General features: G+C 44.4%; 1 protein-coding gene across 7 annotated transcripts in view; it reads right to left on the bottom strand.

The window, feature by feature from the left end:
* The window catches only part of ARHGEF4 (Rho guanine nucleotide exchange factor 4), a 663,006-nt gene that overhangs the window by 70,500 nt on the left and 565,201 nt on the right, over positions 1 to 27,305 (bottom strand). For all 7 annotated transcript variants that reach the window (XM_086943787.1, XM_086943785.1, XM_086943786.1 and 4 more), the window contains one exon: positions 233 to 412. In XM_086943787.1, the coding sequence (XP_086799913.1) occupies positions 233 to 412 (180 nt within the window). The remainder of the gene's footprint in view (positions 1 to 232; positions 413 to 27,305) is intronic.

Below are 27,305 nucleotides of genomic sequence, written 5' to 3'. Positions count from 1 at the left end.
CACTCATGTTTTACGCAAGTTTTGGTGGACTAATTAAATGACATCTTTTCTGACTATCTTGATTTTAAAGTCTTGCTGCACTTTAATGATTATTTTTAAATAGTCGAATAAAGTTTAACTTGACTTTAATTTGCCACATTTTAACAACTCATACATGTTTATTTTTGCAATGAGAGTTCCGGACACTTACAAGGCTACTGTGAAACAGGCGAAAGTATCTGAGTTACCTTACCCGCACAAAGCTGGCAGGGAACCAGCCTTCATTGTCCAGGATCCGTCCCCACCACCACTCCTTGTTAGTGGCATCCATCACTTCAATGACTCCACCGGCCTTGAACCCCAATTCTTGGTCGTCCATCGTGACATGGTCCCAGAGGGCCTCGGCATACACCACGCTTCCATCACTGATAAGCTGCCCACATAAAAGAAGGGTTGCATCAGAAACAGCACGAGGTACAGGGAGTGATACAAAATAAATCCCTTACCAGGTCTCCAAGGGCTTCATCATACCTAGACACTAATGTTGGCAAACGTACAGCAATATTTTTCCAAACAGTAATAGTGACATTGACAAAGAGATGTTGATATAAACATGCACATACTGACAGATCTATGAATTTTAAAATAGGCCTAAAGTTATTGACATAGATGAACTGATTTTGATAGACAGATATTGGCACAGAGACAGGTTTCGACTTATAAACATGGATACTGACCACCAGCCTCAGCCGCTGCAGGTAAGAGCAGTGGGGCGGTGGGGCCGTGTGTGTGGGGGTGTATTTCGAGAGACGACCACGAGGGAAAATTAATTATTTATTTTATTTTCCCTTGTGGCCGTCACTAAAAATACCACCCAAACGGCCCCACCGCTCTTACCTGCAGTGGCTGCGGCTGCTGAACGCAAGTATTGGAGGTGTGGCGCCGCTGCCAGGGCGACTGATGCTGGAATCTGGGGCCCACGGGTCGATCCCGGCACTGTCGGCAGGTCAGCCCAGCACCATGTGACTCTGGGCAATAGCTTGCTTAATCTTCCTGATGGCCCCCAGTGCCGGGTTGCCTCCGTGTAACTCACCGCGCTTTACAAAAGGATTTATATTTACATTTTATTCATAGAGGCACATCAATACTGACATAGGCACATTGAAACCAGCATAACAGACATTGACACAGACATGTTACCATATGAGTACCAGGTATAGTGACGTGAATTAGATGTATATGCTGACATAGACACAATGAGCCTGACAACAAAGGTAAATGTACTCTTTTGGGTAAGTTTATGATTTTTTGCACGTCACAAAGGAATTTTACGGGTAGAATCTTAACGACTAAGGAGCCTTCTCCCTTGTGGTGGAGACTCCGCACATATAAAGAAAGAAAGTCGTAATGATACTACTCTTAATATTGCTTTGTGAATTGCAAAAAATCGTAAACTTACACAAAAGTGTTAGAAAAAGACGGACAGGGACGGACCAGGTTACCCCACTTTCCTGCTATTTTCCCTGTGTGATTTTGTTGATAGGTAATTCCAAATAGTGTGCACATACACTTCCTGCACCCGCCGTCGTTACGTACAAACTACCAGGCTGAGAGAAGACTAAGACAAAGTTGAAGTGTTGCACCACTCAAATAGTATTTCTCAATAAATCCTGTAGGCCTATTTGGTTGTGTTAGTGACTCCTTTATTCAAAATGTCATCCAATAATAATAAGTTCCAGCCAGCGCGTTTCATTCATTTGGAATGAACTTCTTCAGGGCAGTCTATGGTGTGTGGACGATGGGGAACGTAGATCCATGAATCACCAAAAGTCGTCTCACGGATACGAAAGCTCGGATTCGCAAAAGGACTGCGTTTAACGTTCTGCACCTCAGAACCTCCATTCACTGGCACTTATCAGGGAGGCCCTCGCTTTCGCATAATCTGCGCCCACCCAGTTAATCATACAGCTCACAGGCATAAGCTTGATACGTATCCTTGAGACGACTTTTGGGGGTGAGTGTTTGATTTGCTCAAGCGCTCCATCCATCATCCCCTTTGGGATTGTTGTGTTCGCCCTAAGTTGGCAGGGTATGCCCAGACGTGGGTCCCTTGCTCACTCTACCACTGGATTCAAGATAGCCTGGCTGATGAGGGTTATGAACCCAAAATCAGTCCCAGGATGCTTGATCCGGTCCAGGGAAGACATGTCTTGGCAGTGCGGGCTGGACTGTTCCCATGTGGCACAGGGTCAGACTGATTTGCATATGGCCATGTTTGAATTGGGGTGGTGGAGTGAGTTAAAGAATGATGATGGATTAAACCCAGATCAGTTGACTGGGGGTGAGTGTGTGATTTGCTCAAGCGCTCCGTCCATCATCCCCTTTGGTATTGCTTTGTTCGCCCTAAGTTGGCAGGGTATGCCCAGACATCGGTCCCTTGCTCACTCTGCCACTGGATTCAAGATAGCCTGGCTGATGAGGGTAATGAACCTGAAACCGGTCCCAGGATGCTTGTTTCCGGTCCAGGGAACACATTGGCTTGGCAGTTCGGGCTGGACGGTTCCCATAAGGCACAGGGTCAGACTGATTTGCAAATTGCCATGTCTGAACTGGGGTGGTGGAGTGAGCTAAAGACTGATGATGGATTGAACCTAAATCAGTTGACTGGGGGTGAGTGTTTGATTTGCTCAAGCGCTCCGTCCATCATCCCCTTTGGTACCGCTTTGTTTGCCCTAAGTTGGCAGGGTATGCCCAGATGTGGGTCCCTTGCTCACTCTGCCACTGGATTCAAGACAGCCTGGCTGCTGAGGGTTATGAACCCGAAACCGGTCCAAGGATGCTTGTTTCCAGTCCAGGGAAGACATGGCTTGGCAGTTCGGGCTGGACTGTTCCCATGAGGCACAGGGTCAGTCAGATTTGCATATGGCCATGTCTGAACTGGGGTGGTGGAGTGAGCTAAAGAATGATGATGGATAAAACCCAGTTCAGTTGACTGGGGGTGAGTGTTTTATTTGCTCAAGCGCTCCGTCCATCATCCCCTTTGGTATCGCAATACTAAACCATCACACCTCACAGTGTTCTAGCTCCTTGCCATGCTAAAACAGCTCTAGGTCCCATGATAGTACGGCCATGATTCTCAACTGTCTAATTCTAAGGTAGGGGAGACACCTCTGCAAGCACAGTGTCTTGGGCCACATGGTGAATTTATAAGGCTGCGGGCAGACACACCAGAAGCACTGTGGGAGAGCTCAAACGTCCACCACAGAGGTATGTGTGTATTGCCCAAACCAAGGTAGCATCCTTTTCATTTAAGACACAAAAGGCCTGGCATTTCTGAGCAGCTGCAGTAGTGCCTGCCTGCCCTCTGTTACTGAGGACTGCAGTCACATACTCTGTGTCTTGTTACTGCCCTTCTATTTCTAGTCCTTTGCTGCAGTGTAAGATATTAATTAGAGTTTCTTCTTACTCAAATGGGTGTAACTTCTGATATTGATATGTTTCCCACATCTTCGTTACTTGACTTTACTCGTGTGAAAGTGTCACTCATAGTTGTTGAAATGTCACTCACAATTACACTGAAATTACGGTAATGTCACACATAAGCAATTAGAAACCTTGGCAGCTATGTAGGAACCTTGAAGAATGACTACTGACACTGACAACTGCTTAATTTAGAATCGAAATACAATCAAATGTTATGGAAGTCGCCACAATATAAATGAAAGCGCTAAAACTGGCGCCTGTGAGAGGGCTTTTTTTTTTAAGAAGCAAGGTGACTTTTGTTTTTTGGAGCAGAATTATTTGAAAGTCCAATCATTGGATACAAACTGCTGTGACTGCTGAGGTGAGTGAAGTGAATTTTAAACTTGCGCATTCCAAAAAATAACCCCGTATAACAGGTTGATTGAGGGGAAGAACTTGTTCCTTCTAATGTGGCTCATAAATTTCTACTCAGAATTGTTCACGCCGCCAACCACTCGAGCGACACCCTGTATGGTAGGCGTAAAGTGCAAGTGCAATAGGCCGAATTCACATTAAATATAAGCATTGGCTTAGCCAATAGGTCTCGCCTTTGGGACCTTATAAGTATTTAGTTATGCAGCAGGTTCCAAAGGCAAGACCTATTGACTATGCCAATGCTTGTTACAACTTCTGGTCTGTGCACTTGTGTAGGGCTACAAGAGTTTAAAAAATAACAAGTGGAACATTTCATAAACACAGACGCAGCACAGCAGTTTTTAATAGAACCAAGGTGCACAGAATAATGCAAATGGTGGTAGGCATGAACATAGAAAACAGGCAACGATACACAAAGGGCTCTTAAGCTCAAAACATTAAATAAACAAATAAAGCGCAATACGATCTGGGGTAACTACATTTCTTTCTACTTGGCCCATAGTGCAGTAGAAAACAAATTCATGCATCCACTTCATTTACGTGATTGTTATAGGCCAGCAACATCACCTGTTCGTCCGTACTTTGTAGAGATGTCACATGCATAAAATGTGGTGTTATGTTGAGCTACGTGTTTTTACACATAATCTACTTGTGATACGGCCCGAAGGCTGTGTCACAGCCGCAAGTCCGAACCTATTCGGGTTGCTTTACCGTCTGATGAAATTAGACAGCTCCTTACGAGAGGTGACCGCGGTCAGTATCATTTGTCATAGCAGCAGTGTCTGACTGATGCAAGCCTGCGGGAGCTTTGCATGGAGGAAAGAGGGTGGGGAGAGTGGGGGGGTTAGTGAGGATCAGGGGCGGGAGAAAGTGCTCAGAGCCTCCCACAAGAGGGGACTTGCTTGTCTTCTTCCTTTCTGCTCCGTGCCGAAGCTACAGTCGCTCCACATTCACATAGACACCCCCGCCCCCCATGAAAAGTTAGGGGGAGGTGCGCTAAACCTAAAACCGGTTAGAACAGGGGAGCTGCATCAGTACATTTGTAAATATATAACCTACTGGCGGTCGCCAGTGGGTAGTTATAGTTAGGACCTAGTTTCCTTAGGAAATCCACAACATTCTACTGGGAATAACTTTGGCGCCGGTTGATGAATCTTCGCGAATTTCCCAAAGAAGATGGCCCGCTCTGCTCCGCTCCTTCCCTGAAAGTTTTGGGGGATTTGTCAAGTGGGAGTGGAGAAAAAAGGGGGGTCCCAAAACGTGTTTTCCCCATGTTATTTTCCATAGGACGATTAGACGGCTACAGCCCGAACTGCTGAACGGAATTACAAGAAATTTGGCAAAATGGTAGAGTATGATTCGCAGATCACGCTTTTGCTTAAATGGTGTAAATCCCTCCAGTAGTTCCTGAGAAAATCAAAATAAAAATATACATATATCTATAAGCGCGTACCGTACGCGTACCTTCCCGAGAAAGCTGCATGCTCATTGGCTGTCAACACTCAAAACCAGGAAGTGTTGGCAGCCATTTTGTGTTCAGTAGACCGAGGCACAAGAAAGCAGAAAAACAAATGTGTAGAACACAAAAAGGGGGCAGGGTAGAAACACCCTGACCCCCTAGGCCTGCCCAGGTGGTCCCACAAGGACCCTCAAGGCCCAAAACCTTTTTTTTTAAACCTGGTCTGTTTTTTTTCAAATTAACCCCTGGGGGGCCAAATTGCGGGGGCATAGTGAAAAAGAAGTGTGGGGGGCCCAATCCCCCCCACACTGCCCCGGGGACCACCACCCCCCAGGGCAAAGCAACGCAGCCCCCTGGCACCTACTGGAGGCTCCTGGTGGGCTAGTTGGCCCCCAGGGAACCCCAGCATGCAAGGGGAATTAGTTTCCCCTCTGCAAACGCGCAAGGGGGCTGCGTTGCAGAGAGGTGTAAAAAAATGTTTTTTCAATTTATATCAAAAATATGTAATGTAATTTGAAAAATAAAATATCTAAAAATAAGTAATTTAAAATAATGTAGTAAAGTCAAAGTCAAAGTCAAAGATTTTATTTGTGTTGGTACTCGACAGAGGACCACAAATATGACATATAAAACAAGAAAAAGAACAGGAAAATGAATACATCACAGATTAATATAAAAACAGCATAGTTTTAAAAAATTTGTAGAAATTATAACATACAAATTCGTTCGGAGGCAATTTGCCCACTGTTAATAGTTCTTTTTCCTTTGTTAACCTGCAGGTTCGATATATTGGATCAATATATAAAGCACGAGCTACTACTACTTTAGAATTAGGGCAAACAAATAATAAATGCTCCACGTTCTGCTCGCCTCCTTGACATAACGAACAAAGATAGGGAGATTCCCCAGCTGACCATTTAGATTTATAGGATTGGACAGGTAAGATCCCTATTCGTAACATCAAGATCACCCTCCTTGCACTATGAGTTAGGGAAAACAAGATGTAAGGCTGAATGTGTTTATACTCTATAAGTTCAATGAATGATTTGAATGTTTTTAGTTTATTGCTATGCGCATAGTCCAGATCAAAACTCAACCTAGGTGTAAAACATTTAAGAAAAAGTTTTAGTTGCGATACAGACCAGGTGAGTAAAATATCTGTAGTAATTTCAGCCATTCTAAATGCAGCTGACATATTCACTGAGAAAGTTTGCTTAGCTGCTTCTGTGTCAAAGGTTTCCTTTTGGAGCAGAAATCTAAGTGTTCCCTCCTTTGCATGGAGGAGATTATAGGCCCACCTAATAATGTTGGCCACAGCCGTGGCATAAGCACTTGTTATTGCAAATTCTAACCTTAGAACCTGTACTGGTGTTGCAACTGGGACCTTCATCATTCTTTTCAGAATTTTTCCCTCTTGGCGATCCATGGAGCCCCATTGTTTTATAGGGATATATTCCGTAGCATAAGAGAGGACTGCAGGAATTTTCACTTTATATATTTTTAATAATGAGGAAAAATGCCTGCTCCCCGTGACACTATAGAGTCTTGAGAGTGCTCCGGCATGTAAATCAGATTTCTTTATTAATTTATCTATATGCTTTATGTTTGTTAGGTTCTTTGAGAGAATCCTGCCGAGATATATATATTCTTTTTCTTCATCGATCTTTTCACCTCCAAGCCTCCAGTTGTATTTGACACTTTTTTTTCTCCCAGAGAAGGCTACAACTTTTGTTTTCTTTACATTCGGAATTAAGAAATTTTTATTTGAGTATTGAAACAAAATGTCAAGAGAATTTTGCAAACCGAATGGTGTAAGATCAAACATTACTATATCGTCCGCATAGAGCAACGAATGAATACTTTGTTTGTTTATTTTTGGAGGCAGGCTTGAGCCCTGCTGTAACTGCTTTGGCAAGTCACTGAGGTATAGCGAGAATAACATAGGGGCTAGTAGACAACCCTGTTTAAGACCATTCTCGGTATTTATTACTTTCGTTAAACCTTTTTCGCCCCCCATTTGGACTTGACACCACGTTGTAGTATGGAGGCTTATTATTACCTGTAGCAAATGTTCGTTGATTCCAAAACTCCTCAGTTTATTCCCTAAAGTGGGTCGATCAACACGATCGAATGCGGTCGAATAATCTATAAATGCCATATAGACCGTCTGTTTTCTTCGTGTCACATATTTATCAAGAATAACCTGGATAATTGCAATATTGTCCGTGACAGAGTGCTTAGGTCTGAAACCAGCCTGGAACATCGGTATCAGACCCAGCGAAAAAGCCCAGTTTTTTAATTGCATTAATACTTCAGCAGCGAGAATTTTTCCGGTAGCATCCATCAATGCTATTTGACGGTAGTTTCCTGCTACCGTTTTGCAACCTTTTTTATAAATAGGGATGATAATGCTCCCCTGCCATGACTTTGGTACTGCTCCAGTGGTCAAGATATAGTTAAATAGTGGGGTTAACAGAAAACTCCATTCCTTAGGATTCATCTGCAGGGCCTTGATAGGAATTTGGTCGGGGCCAAAGGCACCTGTACTTCTTGCCTTTCGAATGTGAGTTTCTACCATTATTGTTGTTGTTTTAGGAATTAATGTTTTTAGTTTTTCCTTTACATTATCTGCACAGTTTTCTTCTAGTTTGACCGTATTTGATTTATAAAGATCTGTCAGATAAATTTCCCACTCTTTCGGAGGAACCGGTACTGCTAGTAATTTCTTTTTTGTTCCTGTTATTTTAGCTATTAGTGACCAGTAAGTTCTCTGGTTTGGTTCTTTTGCAGCAATTTGTAAATCGACCCAGTTGCGATCTTGAAAGGTTTTTTTCTTACTTATTTTTTCTCTTCTCAATTGATTTTTCAGCTTGTTTATTTCTTTCTTTTTGGTAGGAGAAGAGTGTAGATATTGAGCTCGTATCAGATTATTTAGTTTTTTCCTTGTCAGAGTATTCCAGATTTTATTTGTATTTTTCTTCATTTTATTACCAGTATTTCCTTGAAGGTTCATTTTTATTAGTGCCTCTTTAAGTTCGGTAAGCATACTCTCAAAGTTTTCTATAAGATCTTCAGAGTACTGTTTCTTTAAAAAATGTTTATGCTTAACCAGTATTGTTATTTTGTCCATAGAAGATGGATTCCAAAAGATACGTCTCTGGTCGCTGTTTACCAGAGTTTCATTTCTATCAAGGATCATCTGTCCTTCTACTGCAGACTGAGCCGACCAACTGGTACGTAGTTGCATCATGGCGTGATCGCTGTCTAATGAGAAGTTGGAGTGAAGATGAGAAATGGTTTCAAATAGATCCTTGCCACAGATGATATAATCTATTATCGATGGACTCCCGTTTCCCTGTCTTGTGTATGATGCTGGGATGTCTCCTTCAATGTTCCCATTCAGGATTACCCCATTTATATTAAATAACGCTGATAACATTATTTTCCCTCTTTTATTAGAGCGAATGTCTCTGGGGAATTGGGGAGTAAAAGATTCCAGGCTTTCCTCTTCAAAAATTCTTCCCCACTTTTTTATTTCGGGATTAGAGATTTTCCCATTGAAGTCACCCATAATCATAAAAAGTGGAAACATATGGGCTTCTATTGTTTGTTTGATGATTTCCAGGGTATCTTCGAATAAGGTGTCGTTCTTTCTTCCAGGGGGGGCGTATATATTAAAAAGCAACATTGCTCTTCGTGGGGTCGTGTTATAGGTATTTAGAAAAAGTTTAATACATTGCAAATTGTCACTGTTGGTCTCAACTATCTCTTGTTCCCATGTGTAATCCTCTCTCATAAAAATAGCCAAACCTCCTTTGGCGTGGCCCCGATTAGTAGCTTTTGCAGATATGTTATAAACATAATACCCTTTTTGTGAAAAGGGTTCTGTTGCCCAGGTTTCTTGTAAGGTCAGAATATCAGGCTGGTTATTAAGGACTTCCTTCATTTTATTTGTTGTTCTCCCTGCGATATTCCACGATATAAACTTTAGACCTTGGTTAAACAGGGTACTTCAATTGACTAGAACTTTTATTGCAGTTCAGCATCCCCGATAGCCAGGTCCACGACTTCTCGGTATCAATTTCAGTAGCTTTGTTCTCGTTTGATTCCAAGTGCCACACTTCCCTTTCCCCTTTATTAACACGAATTTTCAGGATCACTTCTCCCTGTCGCAAATCTCTAAAATAGCTAGCCCCTGAGTCTTCAGACATCAAGAAAGATCTAGGACCATTGTTTGGATATGGATTAGAGATTAGTTGCATGTTGTTGTTTGCGGTTTTATAGTTTTTATTTCCTTTGAGCTCAACCTTCTCAATTACATCATATCCAAATCTGTATATTATTTCTTTTTCCCTAAGTATAATCCCAGGTATTACGGGAGACCAAAAGGAAACCATTGCGATTTTATTATGACCACTTTTGGGGAAAGTCACTAGGTCTATTTCACTGCTAGTCAATAATTGAAGAGACTTTATGTTTTGCAAGAGGTTGAGTATCCTGCCTCTATTAAGTGGTGTATTATCGGTGGGGAAAAGTTCTTCAAATTGAAGTGCATTTGACTGTATATTAACGCTGCATTCGTTGTCCTTCTTGTTGCTTCTATTGACATCGATACTTTCATGTCTTGTCTTTATAACTGTCCTGGTTGGGAGATATTCATCCGCCCTTGGGTTCAATGCTGGCTTTGTATCTATACTTATTCCTTTGGGGGATTCTCCTTTTTTACTCGTATATGGCGTACTTTTCTCATCGTTTTTCTCCTGTAAATCTTTTTGGGGTATATTGATTTTTTGGAATTTAAGTTTACGGGTTTTCTTTTTAGGAATCCTTCTAAGAGGTTTTTTCCTCCTTTTATTTTTTCCCTTTTCCTCGGTTTCCTTGGTTTTATCTGTTGTTATTTCTCCTATTAGAGTTTCTGACTTAGTTTTTGTACAAGAATCTTCATCTTCCTTTACTAAGTCTTTGTCATATATATCCTTTTTCATATGTTTGTTAAAGATCGGAAATTGCTTTTGGTTTTTTTGCGATTTTTCTCTAAATAATCTTTTTAAGGAATAGAGTGTAGATTCATTGAAAGATTCAATTTTTTTCCTTTTGTGAGTTTCTATGAGATCTTCTTCTGATGTCTGAGTAGAAGAGTGACAATTACTTTGTTTATGATCGTTTTCCTTTTGTTTAGTGGTATCCTTTAATTGATTTTCTATTATTTTTGAGGACTCCTTTTTCCTTTTCTCTTCTACTAGAAATTTTAAGATACCAATTTGGACATCCAGAGTTTGATCTGAATTTTCGAGGATGTTTCCTAAAAAGGAGAGAACCGATTCTAATATTGCCTGTAGTGAGAAAAGAGCCTTAGATAGAGGTATTGTGGATGTATCGAGATTTTTATTTTCGGTTAGGAAAGGGTCCAAAAAGGAATCTTGTTCTTGCGTAGATGTTTTTTTTGTATCAGTATTTAATAGCTTTATTTCAGCACTATTTTCTTCTACTTTTTGTTTGAATATACTTGAATCCTCTAATTTTTGTAGGCTCCCATTGCCCTTTATAGGGGATGATTTTAAATTCGGACTATTTTGTTCTGACTTGTGATCAAGTATGCTTAGGTCCTCTGATTTATATAAGCTCTCATAGCCTTTTATAGGAGTCGATGATTTCAAGAGGATAGAGTTGCAGTCTTTTGGTTGTTGGTCATTCAGTGAGTGAATAGACTTGTTGATGGGCGCCATGTCACTTACGTTGTGAAACAGATGGGGGGATTCAGATAAACTAGTTAAATCCCCTGAACTCCCAAGTGGCTTATTTTCAGTGGTAGATATTATTTTATCAGGTATCTTTTTTGATGGTAAGGTAGAAAAATATTCATTGATTGCCGGGGTTAACGTACTGCGGCCAGGTTTTATCGCTTTATCTGTAGATTTCCTGACTGCTTCCTCAGTTCCCATGCGCTTCATGAATATTGTGCGCGAACGTAATTTTTTTAGACCCATTTGTCTTTCCTATTACAGCTTTTATAGTAACTTTACTAATAAAATCTCGAAGAGTCTCGTTCCAGTAAGGTGTATATGTCAGCACGATACTCTAGACAACTCCCCCTTACTGGGATAGGATTGATGTGCAACTTATATCAAAGAAAGAGATTAGTACCTATTTTTTGACGAGTCGTTTCCGCGATGATTTTGGGCGGTGTTGTTAGTGGGGTGGCCCGTCCCGTCCTCGATCGTCCCCGGACGGCCCCAGACGGCCCGCCCTTTGCCCGGGCTTAGCCCGGCGTCCCGCACGCGTCCCGCTAAGCGTCAGGGGAGCGTCGTTATAGGCGGAGCAGGGGGCGGGAAGAGACTCCAGGTGCGCTCCGGTGATCCTGCGCTGCTTCCTGGGTCTCGCAGTCCCGGCCCCTGTAACAGCAGCCTCACACGTGGTCCAAAAGCGGTCTTACTCCCTCGCTTCAAGGGATAGCAGGCAAGGCAGCAAAGAGCACAAATTCACAAAGTGCAAGTAAAGCTACGAGCGGCTCCCGCGAAGCGGGGGCCGCGAGCAGTTAGCGAGGCAGGCAGCCAATCAGGGCGGAGCAGGGGCGGGAAGAGACTCCAGGTGCGCTCCGGTGATCCTGCGCTGCTTCCTGGGTCTCGCAGTCCCGGCCCCTGTAACAGCAGCCTCACACGTCGTCCAAAAGCGGTCTTACTCCCTCGCTTCAAGGGATAGCAGGCAAGGCAGCAAAGAGCACAAATTCACAAAGTGCAAGTAAAGCTACGAGCGGCCCCCGCGAAGCGGGGGCCGCGAGCAGTTAGCGAGGCAGGCAGCCAATCAGGGCGGAGCAGGGGCGGGAAGAGACTCCAGGTGCGCTCCGGTGATCCTGTGCTGCTTCCTGGGTCTCGCAGTCCCGGCCCCTGTAACAGCAGCCTCACACGTGGTCCAAAAGCGGTCTTACTCCCTCGCTTCAAGGGATAGCAGGCGAGGCAGCAAAGAGCACAAATTCACAAAGTGCAAGTAAAGCTACGATAATGTAGTAAATCAGTATAAAAAATATAACAATTAATACATTTAAAAATTATCATTTACAAAACCATTGAAATTCACTGAAAAAACCATAGGTTTCAGCCACGTTATAGCTAGGAATTACCATTTTAAAAAACTTTGAAATTCACTGAAGAAAACATAGGTTTGAGCCACATTAAAGTTTGGAATTAGCATTTAAAAAACCTTGCAAATTCATTGAAAAACCCATAGGTTTCACACTTGTTATAGTTAGCTGGACATTTCACTCATACGCAATGCACTGCTGATGACGTCACATATTACATCACTCATGCCATGGTCAGTGACATCACTGATGACATCTCAAATGACATCACTGATGACATCATTCTTGTGAAAGTGTGGCAGACCTCCTCTCAGCGTAATATAATCTTTGATACACACATTCAAAAATAGAAACTAACATTTTTTTAAAAATGGAGATACCAATACCAGTTACATCAACCTATTCTGTAATTCCACCATCTATATACACATCCACTCATTCACTAACAGTTCTATATAGTCACTCATACATGTACTCACTCATCATATGTACTGATACACCTATACATCCTGTTACACACCGACAGTCATCCATAGAGTTACTCACACACATACTCACGCATGCAAATAAACTATCAAACATCCATTTATTTGCATATACAGCTTTACACATACTACCACACTTACTTCTACGGAAACTTACACATACTTACTCTCTTAAACAATCACTTATAGAAACACATACTTATTTAAACAGGAACTCTTCCAATCTCTCCCTCTCACATATACTCACTTATATACATCAATACTCACATATACTAGATTAAAACATATGTAGTTACTCATAAAGATACTATTGAGACAGTCATTTACTCAGTAACACACCCATACTCACACTCATCCACTCATACAGTCCTGCACACATGCTGTCTACAAAACACATACAAACAGTGAGTCAGTCATTCATGCATCTATGCGCTAAGTAATACCCCCCCACCAAACCATACAGACACTCATACTGATACTCAAAAAAACAACTAATAACCCATATACACACTCATGTAGGTACTCACCAACCCATGCAGCCACTTATACACAAGTGAGACACTGATACATATATTTAAATATTTAAACATTACTCGCTAATATATGTATTCACTGGGATTACACTTAATAAGTCAGTTAACCAATCAATTTTACAAAAAAACATCCATTTAGACACTTATTTACCCATTTATTCTTCCATCGACCTTTAGATATACATATATAAAAAAATATTTATTTTTCAGAAAGACACACATTCACTGGATGATGTCATCAGTGATGTAATTTGAGATGTCATCAGTGATGTCATGAGTGATGTCACTGACCATGTCATGAGTGATGTAATATGTGACCTGATCAGCAGTGCATTGCGGGCGCACGAGTTATAGTTAGCTGAACTAACTATAACGGGGGAATTTCAAAGGTTTTGTATGAGTGAAATGTCCAGCTAACTATAACGTGTGAAACCTATGGTTTTTTGACTGAATTTGCAAGGTTTTTAAAATGCTAATTCCTAACTATAATGTGGCTGAAACCTATGTTTTTTTCAGTGAATATATATATATATATATATATATATCCTGATACAATAGTGTAATGTTGTAAGATGCAGTTGCAAGCCTTTAATTAAACTGATTTCCCTTACTCAACCGCAATGGTCTCACGTCTTGTTAAACAGAAATGAAGTTCTACTACTGGGAAAATTGTGTACGATATATATGATAAAGAAAGATAAAGGATTACGATAGGCAGAAGGGACAGTGGAAGTAAATAGGAAGGAAGGGTTTGAGGGAAGGAGGAATTGAGGAAGGGAGAAGAGATGGTTGAAGTAATGAAGAGTTGGAAAAGGATGGAGGGGTATGAACGAAGGAAGGTAAGGAAGGTAGAAAGGAAGGAAGAAAGGAAAAGTAAGAGTGATTAAAGGAGGCCAATAAGGAAGGGAGGAATGAGGAAATAAGAAGGAGAGAGAGAAAAAAGGAAGGAAGGGTGGGTCTAAAGGAATTATATAGGGAGGATGGGTGGATTCATTATATTCCTAAAGCACCCCTCTGGCTTTATTTGAAACAGGTGCGCACCTAGCGACTGAGAAACATGGCAGGCGCCTTCCAGTAATGAAAACATATTCCAGAATACAGGCCGTGTTTGTTTTTTTAAAAGGGCTCTGTTTGTCTTATTCAACTGCTTTTAATGTAATGATTTTCTTGGACAAACAGACAGCCATGATACTAATGAAGCTTTTTGGTTTCCACTCAAGATTTTTTTTTATACACACCTTTTGTGATCATGGCACAGGGTTGGGACAGAAGCATGCTTTGCTGTTTAATACACCAGCCGCCCCCCCCCCCCCCCCCCCCCCACCAGCAAAAAGACAGAGATACTGTAGGCAACAGTGGTCCGGTGTAAAAAGCCAAAGTGCTCACTCCATTCCAGACTCACAAAGAATGAAATATGTTTCCAAAAGAAATCAAAGCTGTACTCGGATTTCAGATGTATTAATCCAAGCAGGGAGTTCCAACAAAATATGGCTGGCAAAGTAAATAAAATCACTGTAATATTCTAGACAAAGCCAGCGCTTTGCTAACCGAATTGGGTGAAGGTATGCAAGACACAAACACATCCAGCACAAAGCGGCAGGAAGAAAAAAGTGTGTCCCTTACCTCATGCTCAGCTAAACCTGAAAGTGTAAGAGCAAGAAAAGTATTGTGGAAAGAAACCGACAGTGACATACCACGAGAGAGTGTCGGAAATGAAGATTTTTGGGCAGTGCGCTGGACAATGGTCGTGCTCGATGGAGACTAGAAGGCATTAGACAAAACGGACAGGTAGAAAACTCCATGAGAATCCATAATTAAATATATGCATAAATAAAAAGAAAAGGAAGTGCTGTGTTGGTTAGGAGAGAGAGAGAATGAAACCAGAAAGCCACAGAATGGAAAGAATAGGAAAAGCTTGGCAGGGCTCGGACCAGTATTTATGCAAGCAATATCCGCGCGCACTCAAGTGAAATGCACCCTACGTGAACTCAGCTCCAACGAGGCTCCTGCACGCAGCTCTCGAGCTTCCTACTAGGAACATGCACCACAGAGCACTCCGCGCCATCCTAGTCATTAAGTGCGTTGTACAAAGGTCCATCTAAGAATTCTTTACCCCAGTTAAACGCCTCGGAAATGCATGAGAAAAAACAAGGAATGCGTGTGAGAGAGAGGGGGGGCAGGAGGTGAGCCCGGGATTGGTGGTGCGCGCACTCGCGCACAGTCTGCTAATTTTCAAACACTGCACTCGTGCTTGTGGCGCGCCCCTGCTCGCTCCCGCAAGGTGGATGCCGCCACAAGCACGTGTGTGTGCTTGAAAATGAGCAGAGCAGCGGCTAAAGGCCCTCCTAGGCGAGACCTAAAAAGCTTAAAACATTAAATCAAATTCCCTCACAACTGGCCCCTTCAAAATCAGTGCAACAAGTAATCAGTTCTCCTTAAACAATTTTGTCATAGCAAAGGAATGTGGCATAAAAAATAACCGTTCTGTGTCAGCCTCGTGGTGCAGCCTCTCCTGATTTAAATATTTCATTCTGACTTAAAGGTTTTCACTTTCTTGGTGGAGTCCTGGTTGGGGTAAAACTTATACTTCTGGATCTCATGAAGCAAGTCAGGGCCCCCTTGTTAGATTTTTGAGTTTCTCTTGCGCCTTGCTCCCTCTGTTGTTTTAGACTTTACGCAGGTATCTCAATGTACATTCTTTACCTTATTTTGGATTCTGACCTGGGAGCAGCTCCTATTACTCTGTGAAGAATAGGTGAGTGTCTGTGAGGGGTGTATGAGGATCTACGGGGGTACAGGTTCTGCACCGTATCCCTCGTGTTCCTGTTAGCATCGGGAGGGGGCAGTGTATCAAGGGCTTAGTGGATGTGGGGGCCTCGTCAGACAGGGCAGCGCGTTGAGGGAAGACATTGGTGTTAATATTGATGATGGCCAAGGGCGAGGGGGGAAACAGGTTAGAGGGGCTGGGGGAAGTGTAACGATGCAAGCCGCTCTGGTGAATTCACTGTCTGCTTCTGTGACTCAGGACCTCTACTTCAGTGCCCGAATGCCTATTACAGCGGGCTTGCCTCCTAAATGCAGGACCGGGGTCCCCTTACAATCGGTACTTGTTCCAGGCCTGTCTTGCTCCATGGGGCTTTCAATGCCCCGTGAATGCCGGGACGGCTTTTCTCTCTTGGTGGGGCATGCTCTGCTTCCACTTGTAGTGCTCTGCTTGTACTGCCTACTTTCCAGCCTCTCAGGCTCCAGCCTTTCAGGTGCTCCAAAAAGGGCTCACAGACTGATGCGAATAGGTGAGCTGACTGGCGGGCAAGCGGTAGGGCACCACGATCCAAACTGAGCCCAGCCTACACGACCTCCAACCGGTCCTGCTGCTGGTTTGGCCACCACTCGCTAGCACGGACCAGGCTCAAGTCCTTGTTTCCTACCCGCAGCAATCGTCCTTCCATTTCCTCAAAACAACAGACTCTACTGTATCTTCGGCACAAGGCAAAATCAACGTTTGTTCAGCTCAGAGTTTGGGCACTTCAGAATCACAGAGAAACTTTTATTGCAACAGTGGCATGGTCTCTGGTAAAATAGGCTGTACTGGGTTGAGACCATATAATTGGTATAGTACTAGATCCCATAGTTATTTATATCACACAAAAACTGGGAGCACTTTCCCAAGATACAGAAGCGCATAATTACACCCCCTCAACCTGAAGCCAGTGGGTAGCTTTGCAGTGATGCTGTTTTTATGCCTAGCCTACTAGACAGTGCATACACTGTCTGCTGTGAGAGGGATTGTTCGCTTACAGTGCGCTCAGAGCCTTTCCATTGCTTGCCATTGGTTGGCTGCATTATCACTCTCATCTGCTTGCTTCTTATTCTCATCCGCTTGCTTCTTATTCATTAGTTCATTAGTGTGTTTGTGCTTTCCTTCCTCTTCTTCGGCCATTCCCTGGAGCATGGACATATTACTGTGTCCTTAAACTGCTCGCCTTTTTCTTTTTGTATAAGAACCCTATGAGAGTACATGTGTTTTTCCTCTATCTCCTTTGCATGCTCCCTCCCCTCAAATGCTTGCATGTTGCTGTTTCTTTGCTTCTGTGCTTCTCCACCCACTTTTGTGATGCGCATGTCCTGTATGCTTCCCCATTGCCTTTTTGCCAGTATGTTTCTCCACCCTAGCTCCATGTTGCACTCTCGCTTGTATGTTAATTCACTAGTATAAAAAAAGTCATTACTAGTACTGGGTCCTCGCTTATATCCATGGTAATGTGGATACAGAATGATCATTTTATTTATTTATATCCTATCCTAAGGATATAAAATCAGGACGAAACCACTCCTCTAACCTGATCCCCGAAGTCAAGATTTTGTTCCACAATCACACCCAGATTTTTTGCTCTCCCAGTGAGGGTTGGTAGCTTTCCCAAGGCCATATGTTAGGGTTGTTTCCAAACATGATGACTTCAGTCTTCCCAGCGTTTAATTTAAGGCAATTGGAGGCCATCACGCCGGCAACGTTTTTCAGACAATCGTGGCATCTTGCTGCCATATTCCCTTGGGACCCTCGTTGTATGGATAACACAATCTGTTTATCATCTGCATAGGATGTAAGTTGCAGACCAAAGAATCTTATCAAGGCCGCCTGCGGGCTGACATAGATATTATAGAGCGTTGGACTCAGGGAGGACCCCTGCGGCACCCCACAAGGGAAGACAAAAGGCTTAGATTTATCTGATCCCAGGTCAACTGTTTGTATTCTGTTAGCCAAAAAGGAATTCAGGAGGCTCCAAGCTGAACCATCCACGTCTGCCCCCGAGAATCGGTCTTTCAACACCCCGTGGTGGACCGTGTTGAAGGCTGCCGACAAGTCCAACAGAATCAAAACAGCCACCCCTCCCTGGTCCACAGCTGCTCTAACCTCCTCAGTGGCCTTGATAAGAGCCAGCTCCGTGCTGTTCCCTACACGAAACCCAAACTGCGTGGGGTCCAGTGCCTTAATCCTCTGAAAGAAAGCGCTTAGTTGCTGGTTAATAGCCTTCTCTAGTAACTTGGCCGGAAGCAGGAGTCGTGATATTGGTCTATAGCTATTAGGATCATTTCCATCCAATTTTTTTTTTTATTAGGGGAAGTACCGAAGCAGATTTCCACCTCCTAGGATACTCACCCATGTCAATAATCATGTTGAACATGGTTGTAAGTGTGGATGCAATGACCTCAGAGCAGATCTTAAGTACCGCAACCGGGCAAGGATCATTGGGAGATCCCGACCGAGCCACCCGCAGTAAGTTTAAGACCTCTGTGGACTCTAAAGGACTAAAACACTCTAACCTTTCCGACGGCACCCTCAGCTTTGATTCTGTGCTATTTTCTGCTTCCCCTGCCTCCCATTGGGCATTGGAAAAGGAGGAAAAGATCCCTTCCACCTTATTCCTAAAGAAGGAGGCTAGTGACTTACACTAGGCCGGGCTACTATGAGCACTGGGCTTGGTCGGTATAGTCAGCTTTGAGATGGTCCTGAACAGTTCTCTAGAAGATGAGTTGGCCCTCTGTATCTGCTCCACAAAATAAGCTCTTTTTGCCTCCGAAATCAATTTCTTATATATAACGAGGCTTCCTTTATACTTTTCTTTATTGTTAGGACAGTACCCCTTCCTCCAGATACTCTCAAGCCTCTTACAGTCTGATTTATGTTTTTGCAGTAAATCTGAGAACCAAGGTGCCGAGGGCTGAGCTCGCCTGGGAGTGAAAAGTTTTATCGGAGTGAATTTGTCACACGCGCTCTGAATCCACCTTGAGTACATCTCCTCTGCCTTATCTACATTGGCAGAAAAGCTAGGAGTATTCAATGCCAGGAAGTTCCTCATCTCCGCCCCAATTATATTTTTCCATGCCTGGACAGAAATCTTTTCCCTAGGCTAAGGCATTGCTGGATTGTGAGATCCCTGGGAGAGCGTAAAAATAATAGCCGCATGATCTGACCATAAGAGTGGTAAAATGTCCAGCAAATCCAGGCCGGAATTGTTGCAAAAAATTCCATCTAACGTATGCCCCGCTATATGTGACGGGCCTACCACCCTTTGGTCAAGCCCTCCTCCTCCCATAAGATCCATAAGCCTTTCAGTATGTTTGTCTAAGGCATCTTCCAGATAGAAACTAAAATCTCCCATTATCGTGAAGGTATTAGCACATAACCCTTCTTCCAACAGCTCGCCGAGTGACTCCAAAAACAAGCCAGTGGGTCCTGGGGGACGATAGATTAACATTACTTTAAAGGTGTTATGAGGGGAGAGGCGAACACTGATGGACAATGCTTCAGATGCATTATTGGAGGCTATGGAGAAATAGGGTTCAAGGCTACTATGATGAATAACAGCAAGCCCTCCCCCCCTTCTGGAAGGTCGGTCCAGCGAATGGCACACAAAGTTGGCCGGCAGGGCCGTCACAATGTCAGGGCCTGAAGTGTTATCAGTCCATGCCTCTGTAATAAACGCCATCATAATTTGGTGATCCTCCAGAAATAGACTACACTCCAGGCTGTGTTTAACCAATGACCTGGCGTTTAACAATAGGCATTTCAGGAGGGGGAGGGGCAATTGCCCCAGGCTTCAGAAGGCCCTTCAACTCCCTGAAAATTGCTGGGGTAGGCCAGGATGTCAGGTAGCGGGCAGAGACAGCGAGGGCACGAATCTGCCAGCTCTCCAGGCCTAATACTAGGTGTAAACTTCGGGCAACAGGCTTTCCCTCCCACTGGATCCAAGCTTCTTAGCAAGCTTGGTAAGTATCTTCATGAATCTGGTGATCCAGAACCAGGGGGACTGGCCCTGAGCCCGATCCGAGCACGGACGGGTGCAGACGGGCTTGCCTTAGGCACGCCTGCTGCATGCGTCTGCTGCGCGGTCGTGGCACGCCTGAGTTAAATACCATTACTGACTCCGCCTGCCCAATCACAGCCCTGTTCCCGCCTCCTATCCCTCCAATCAGCAGCGCCCCTGCTCAGCGTCTACAGGGAGTCCGGAAGGACGGGAAACAAAGGTGGGTCCACCGAGCCCGGTATGCTAAAACACTTTAAAACATTAAATCGGCAAAAATAGCAGCAATTAAGGGTTAAAACAGGTTGACCTTGCGGGTATTGAACACAACCCGTACTCCAGGAGTCAGCGCTGTGCTGTAGGCAAGCTGGAGTTAAAAGCCTTCACTTAGTCCACCCACCCAATCACAGCCCCGTTCCCCACCTCCTATCCCTCCAATCAGCAGCGCCCCTGCTCGGTGTCTACAGGGAGTCTGGAAGGACGGGAAACAAAGGTGGTCCCTCGAGCCTGGTAAGCTAAAACACTTTAAAACATTAAATCGGCAAAAATAGCAGCAATTAAGGGTTAAAACAGCATGACCTGGCGGGTATTAAACACAACCTGTACTCCAGGAGTCAGCCAGTTCCAGTAACATGGTCCCCAATAATATCAGAGTTATTCAAACACACAGGAGCACTCTAGTTGCTGACCTCTGTGCTGACACAAAGAGATGATGGACGGAGTGCTGAAACTTTTCACACACTCACCCCCAGTCACAGATCTGGGTTGAATCCATCATCATTCTTTTGCTCACTTCGCCGCCTCAGTTCAGACCCAGCTATATGCAAATCAGCCTTGACCATGTGCCTGATGAGGGCTGTTAGCCCAAAACTGGTCCCAGGATGCTTGTTTCTGGTCCAGGGAAGACATAGCTAGGCAGTCCGAGCTGGACTGTTCCCATGAGGCACAGGGTCAAGAATGATTTGCATATAGCTGTGTCTGAACTGGGGTGGCGAAGTGATCTATAGAAAGATTATGGATTCAACCCAGATCTGTGACTAGGAATGAGTATCTGAAAAGTTTCAGCGCTCCGTCCATCATCTCCTTGTGTTAACTTTCAAATAGTGGCATTTTCAAACACACAAGCTCAGCTGATTCCTGTTACCTCATTCAAGGGATGATGCCCAACTCTACACCAAGACGGGCAGCGCGCTGAACCTTACCCACAGGTAATGTAAATTTGACCACCCAAAAGGGATTTGGTAGATCCACTCACCTTAGACATGATAGGGTATAGAAGGGGCTAGGTTGGAGTACACTATATTACAGCACGTGTATGCAAGCATATAGTTTTCTGAAAGGGAAAGAGAGGAGATGTCCCCTGGGTCTTCTTAGAAATTTGACATGGTAGATGGCAATTGTTATAATGTTGTTGTATATGTTCTATATGATGAAAACACAAGTAAAGCAAATATTTTAACCGCTTTGCTGTGGTGCACATCCCCGCGCTGTGTGGATGAAATCTACGAGTGCGCGAATCGGACGGCCCCCAGCCATCCGACGCGCACGCCCACTGTGACGTCAGACGGCCGGGGGGCGTCCGACGCACGAAGAGGTTAAAAAAGCATATAGTTTTCTGTAATCATCAAAATGGTTGAATTGTTTATCTTCTTCCCTATTCACGTAATGTTAATCACATTATTCTGTGTCCTTCTATTAATCATTGAAGTGGAAGAATTTTACTCGAGAATCACAATGCTTTAATAAATATCGAAACCGCATATTGTGTTTTTCTTTTGTATCTCTTTATGTATGCATAAGTAACTGAGAGAAAGGGTTCTACATCTGTTACCCCTATTTCCTTGGGAAATGAGTGTTGTTATGATCTGACTAGGCCTGGGTGGAGCTTGTGGAGTTGCACTCCCCCGAGTTCCGTGGGCAAAGTTACCCAGTCTGCAGGTCGTGTGCAAGGCATGGTGAATAACAAATTGGTGATTAAGCAGCATGCACTTCGAGCTACAGTGAGCTCAGCACAAGTCTTGTGAATGCCAGCACTGCCCTGAACTAGCAGGGGCTGCTGCCGAGCAAGGAAAACAGGCTCTGCAAAGAAAAGCAGACTGCAAAATCACTTTGTGTCGTACGAAAATAGAGCTCGGAATGGATACAGCCTCTGTTGGATCGAATCATTAGGGAAGGGGGAAAGCATTTAAGATCAAGAAGACAGGCAAAGAAAATGTTTGTTTTTTTATAGATAAATTCAAGGCGTATTTACATAATTTCCAGAAACAGGAAAAGTAGGAACAAAGAGACATACTCATAGAAAATATTGTCAATGCCATGAATAAAACATGGGTACAGAATTCAAATATAATTTTTCTGACTTAAGAAGTCAAGCGGTAACACTCACATCGCTCTTACAGCGACTGAAAGGAGATGGATGTAAAGCAGTTAAAAAATGTTTAGCTGAGACACACAAAGGCGGTAAAAACAAAAAGCATGTATTACTGAAAAATTTTTAAGCTACCACTCTCCTAATGATACAGTAAATTGGGGTTATATTGACCGTCCAGTCTACAGGTTCCAAGACTGTCAAGCCCAAAGGTAGACACGTGAACTATCAGACTTCCCTAATGGAGCATCCGCAGCGACTTTGAAACATGTAAGGCAATGAATAAACATTAACCATAGAATTGGGCGCGCGCGGTAGGGTAGGAGAAGCGATAGAGCTATTGGGCTAAGAATTATTCTGCTTACCTGTGCTGTTCAGTATTCACTTTATAATTTTGAAACAGAAGGCACATGTCAAGCTCAACAACAGCAGTGGTCTCCTTCAACAGCCTTGTGCTAGATTAAAAAAATGAGAACAGCCTGATTGGCCGGTGGCTGAAGCTGTTTAAAAGAGCCTTTTCTCCCAACCTTTGGCTGAGGCTGGCTTATTGGATATTTAGTAGGCATGGGATCTGATTGGTAGGGGTGAGTGTGGGGAGTGCGCTGGTAAACTCCTCTCCGCCTGTGGTAGGCAGTTTTTTTTGCCGAACTCTACGCTCCAATTTGAGTGTGGAGTGACAAAACTCTGTGAACTCTGCCAGCCGAGTGGAGTTTGCCACCCACCCCTAGTTCTGAGTTTGCACATCCCTTTGTTACCCTGTAAGGTTAGGGGTACAGATGGTGCACTATGAGCTAGCAGGGCTATAGACCAACATATCATGAGGGGTGCTCAGATTCAGTCTCACACCAGTCCAATGTTCATGTTGCCCAAACAATGCACAGATTTACTTGAGAAAGTGTAGGCCATGCAACAGAAGGAAGCTATCACCCCTTTTGCCTCAAGAGTGAATTGTGTGAAATACTGATCACAATCTTCAGGCATCAGCGATCTGGGTGGTTTCCATTCTACATTATATCCGATGAGAGCATCATGCTAGTCTCCTGGTTCATAGGGCCTCCTGTGCGTGATAACTAACTCTTTTATTTGTCCATCCCTTACCAAACCATGGAGCAGGGGTGTAACATTTAGTCACTCCCCAAAATTATTTTAAAAACTTGCAAAATCATATAACCAAGCATTAATCAATTATAAATTATGCTAAGCTACTCATACAACCACTGCAAAGACAAGGCTGACGGCATACATGTTGCTGGCCTTGTCTACAATACATGAGAAGGCGAGTTGCCCTGAGTGTTTCTTGAAAGACTCATGTAATGCCATTTGAGGAGCCCTCCTTGAAGGGAACATGAAGTGTGAATCGGTGCTTCTACTGGGTCAGCTTTTCTTTAAAATATTAATGGCACTATAAAACAGCGGCTGCACAACAACAGGTTGCCGTCAAAATACTGCTAAAGGGATGCTTTTGTCTTTAAAGGTGCTATTGACTAATCGAAACAGCAGAAGAGAGACCCTATAGACTTTCATGCATAATGGGCAATCTAGCATTTGTCCTACTGAATAAAAAGTCTGTCTTCAGTTTATTTCTTGAGGAATGTCCTCTTTTTGTTTTCTATAGGCTTATGCATTTCTGGAGGAAGGCGCAGTCTTTGTGTCACACTTTCATCAAACAGCTATCAATAGAGTTGTACAGAGTTCCCCAAGGGGAGCTAAAGAATTTTAGCTCAGCCTTTCTTCTCTCTCACTCACTAAAAAAGTGGGGGTTAAGTGCATGGTGTAGACCCTTGTCAGAATGTAAGGATACCTCACACAGGCTATCGGCAGGACCACAACTGTTGCCCCAGCCGATGACCGTCCAGCGTCATCATCGGTATCCTGCTCCTACGGCAGGCTGGCGGTGCAATGCCCGTCGGGCAGCTAAAAAAGCTGCACTTTGGCGGAGGTCTTCTATTCCGTGCCAACGGGTGTGTGGGTGTGAGGGGCCTGTAAAAAGGTGCAATAGTGAGCGTGGTGGTGTGTTTTAAAAAAAGTCAGTAGAGTCCTAAAATAGAGAGAATTTTATTGGTCAGGCTCACTGCTTTATTAAAAAAGTGAAGGGGTATTAAGGAGTGGTGAACAATGAGACCAAACCTTTATTCAACCCTTGTTGTGGAAACGGTCAACATGTTTCTCGCCCTAAAGGCGATTCATCAGGACCTTGTGCTCATATAATTGCTAGCATCCCCCGGGATTTGGGAGGACACTGGTATACGACCTGTATGGTGTCGCTCGCGGATGTTTCCTTATAACAGAACTCCCGGAGGAATTCCTGTATAAGGCCTCACAAGCTGTCCAGGTGGGGCCAGCAGCGATTAGGGAATTCCTCGGACGTCGCTGGTGGCAGGCTGCTCTACACCTACCCCTCCCACAGGAACTCCGGTGACTGGACAGCCGGTCGCGTAGTACAGCGGGGTCCAGTGTTGATAACGGAGAGTGAAGCGCGCGCAGGGGGTGTGTCAATCCAGTCGCCGGATTACAGCGCGCGGCAGTAGAAACCAACGAGGGGTTTCTACTGCCGCGCGCTGTAATCCGGCGACTGGATTGACACACCCCCTGCGCGCGCTTCACTCTCCGTTATCAACACTGGACCCCGCTGTACTACGCGACCGGCTGTCCAGTCACCGGAGTTCCTGTGGGAGGGGTAGGTGTAGAGCAGCCTGCCACCAGCGACGTCCGAGGAATTCCCTAATCGCTGCTGGCCCCACCTGGACAGCTTGTGAGGCCTTATACAGGAATTCCTCCGGGAGTTCTGTTATAAGGAAACATCCGCGAGCGACACCATACAGGTCGTATACCAGTGTCCTCCCAAATCCCGGGGGATGCTAGCAATTATATGAGCACAAGGTCCTGATGAATCGCCTTTAGGGCGAGAAACATGTTGACCGTTTCCACAACAAGGGTTGAATAAAGGTTTGGTCTCATTGTTCACCACTCCTTAATACCCCTTCACTTTTTTAATAAAGCAGTGAGCCTGACCAATAAAATTCTCTCTATTTTAGGACTCTACTGACTTTTTTTAAAACACACCACCACGCTGACTATTGCACCTTTTTACAGGCCCCTCACACCCACACACCCGTTGGCACGGAATAGAAGACCTCCGCCAAAGTGCAGCTTTTTTAGCTGCCCGACGGGCATTGCACCGCCAGCCTGCCGTAGGAGCAGGATACCGATGATGACGCTGGACGGTCATCGGCTGGGGCAACAGTTGTGGTCCTGCCGATAGCCTGTGTGAGGTATCCTTACATTCTGACAAGGGTCTACACCATGCACTTAACCCCCACTTTTTTAGTGAGTGAGAGAGAAGAAAGGCTGAGCTAAAATTCTTTAGCTCCCCTTGGGGAACTCTGTACAACTCTATTGATAGCTGTTTCTCAGGACGAGTACATTGGACCCCACTCAAAAATCGTCCACCCCCATTCCCCCTTTTTTGATACCACACTTTCATCAAAGACATGGCACCTCTGGAATACCTGCTGTTGTCTCCCAGACTGACTGAAGACAGGTGAGAGCCTTACGCATCACGACTGTGCATGGTGTACATGCATAGAAAGGCAGGAATACATTCATTACACCCTGACAAAGGCCCCAGACCCGAACTGGCTTATAATTGGCACCATTTTTGAGGTTATTTGAGCAGTTATTCAAAACAAACCTCAATAAATGCTTTTATCGGTACCCCGGGTACCCAAGGAATAAAGGATACTTTTGGGTATATGTTAGACCTAGCATCCTTGGCGTGCGTCTCTTACATTCTCTGCCCTAGGCCTCCCAGGTGCAAGACCCACTCTTCAGGCTAGACGCCTCCATGATCCCAACAGTAGCCCAGTGCGAGCCCCCCTAATGATACCCTAACCTCTGACTTCCCAGATCCCCCATGACCCCGGGCAAATAACAGGACCCCCAGCGTAGCACCCCCGATCCCCCGGATTCATTAAGCATACTCGTAGAGCAGAAAAGTAGAAATTCCCAGTTTAGCAATCACCCTTTCCTAGACCCCTGAGTCCTTAGCCACAACGCAGTACTCCGGGCCATGAGAAACATGGAGGCCAAACGCACCATGCCAGGTTGTCTCCCCCGTCTGGGGGTAGCGAGCCTCTCCCAAGTGAGGGGGTGGAGTAGTTTCGATCACACGTCCTGCCTCCCACGTGGACGGCCCCACTCCCCGCTGGTCGTCTGGGGACCCTGCGGCAAAACTTTAAAGGAACAAGGGGCCAGCTGGCAGGAAGCCCCAAAGTCAAGTCAAGTCAGGATTTATATAGCGCGCTACATACCCAGAGGGTCTCAAGGCGCTTGAGGAGGGGGGGGGAGTTACTTGTCGAATATCCACGTTTTAAGTTGTTTTCTGAATGTTATGTGGTTCTGAGTAAGACGTAGGTGAGTGGGAAGAGAGTTCCAGGTTTTAGCTGCCAGGTAGGAGAAGGATCTACCTCCCATGGTGGCTTTGTTGATGCGAGGTACAGTCGCAAGGGCTTGGTTGGAGGATCGTAGCTGACGGGAGGGGGTGTAGAAGGACAGTCGTGTGTTGAGGCATTCGGGTCCAAGTTCGTAAAGTGCTTTGTGTGCGTGGGTTAAGAGGCGGAAAGTAATCCTCTTATTTACGGGGAGCCAGTGGAGGTTTTTCAGGTGATCAGAGATGTGTTCTTTACGCGGGATGTCTAGAATGA

The sequence above is a fragment of the Lissotriton vulgaris genome, chromosome 11, assembly GCF_964263255.1.
Source record: "Lissotriton vulgaris chromosome 11, aLisVul1.2, whole genome shotgun sequence".
NCBI lineage: Eukaryota > Metazoa > Chordata > Amphibia > Caudata > Salamandridae > Lissotriton > Lissotriton vulgaris.
Note: the sequence above shows the minus strand (reverse complement) of the source record. Positions and strands in the feature narration are given on the sequence as shown.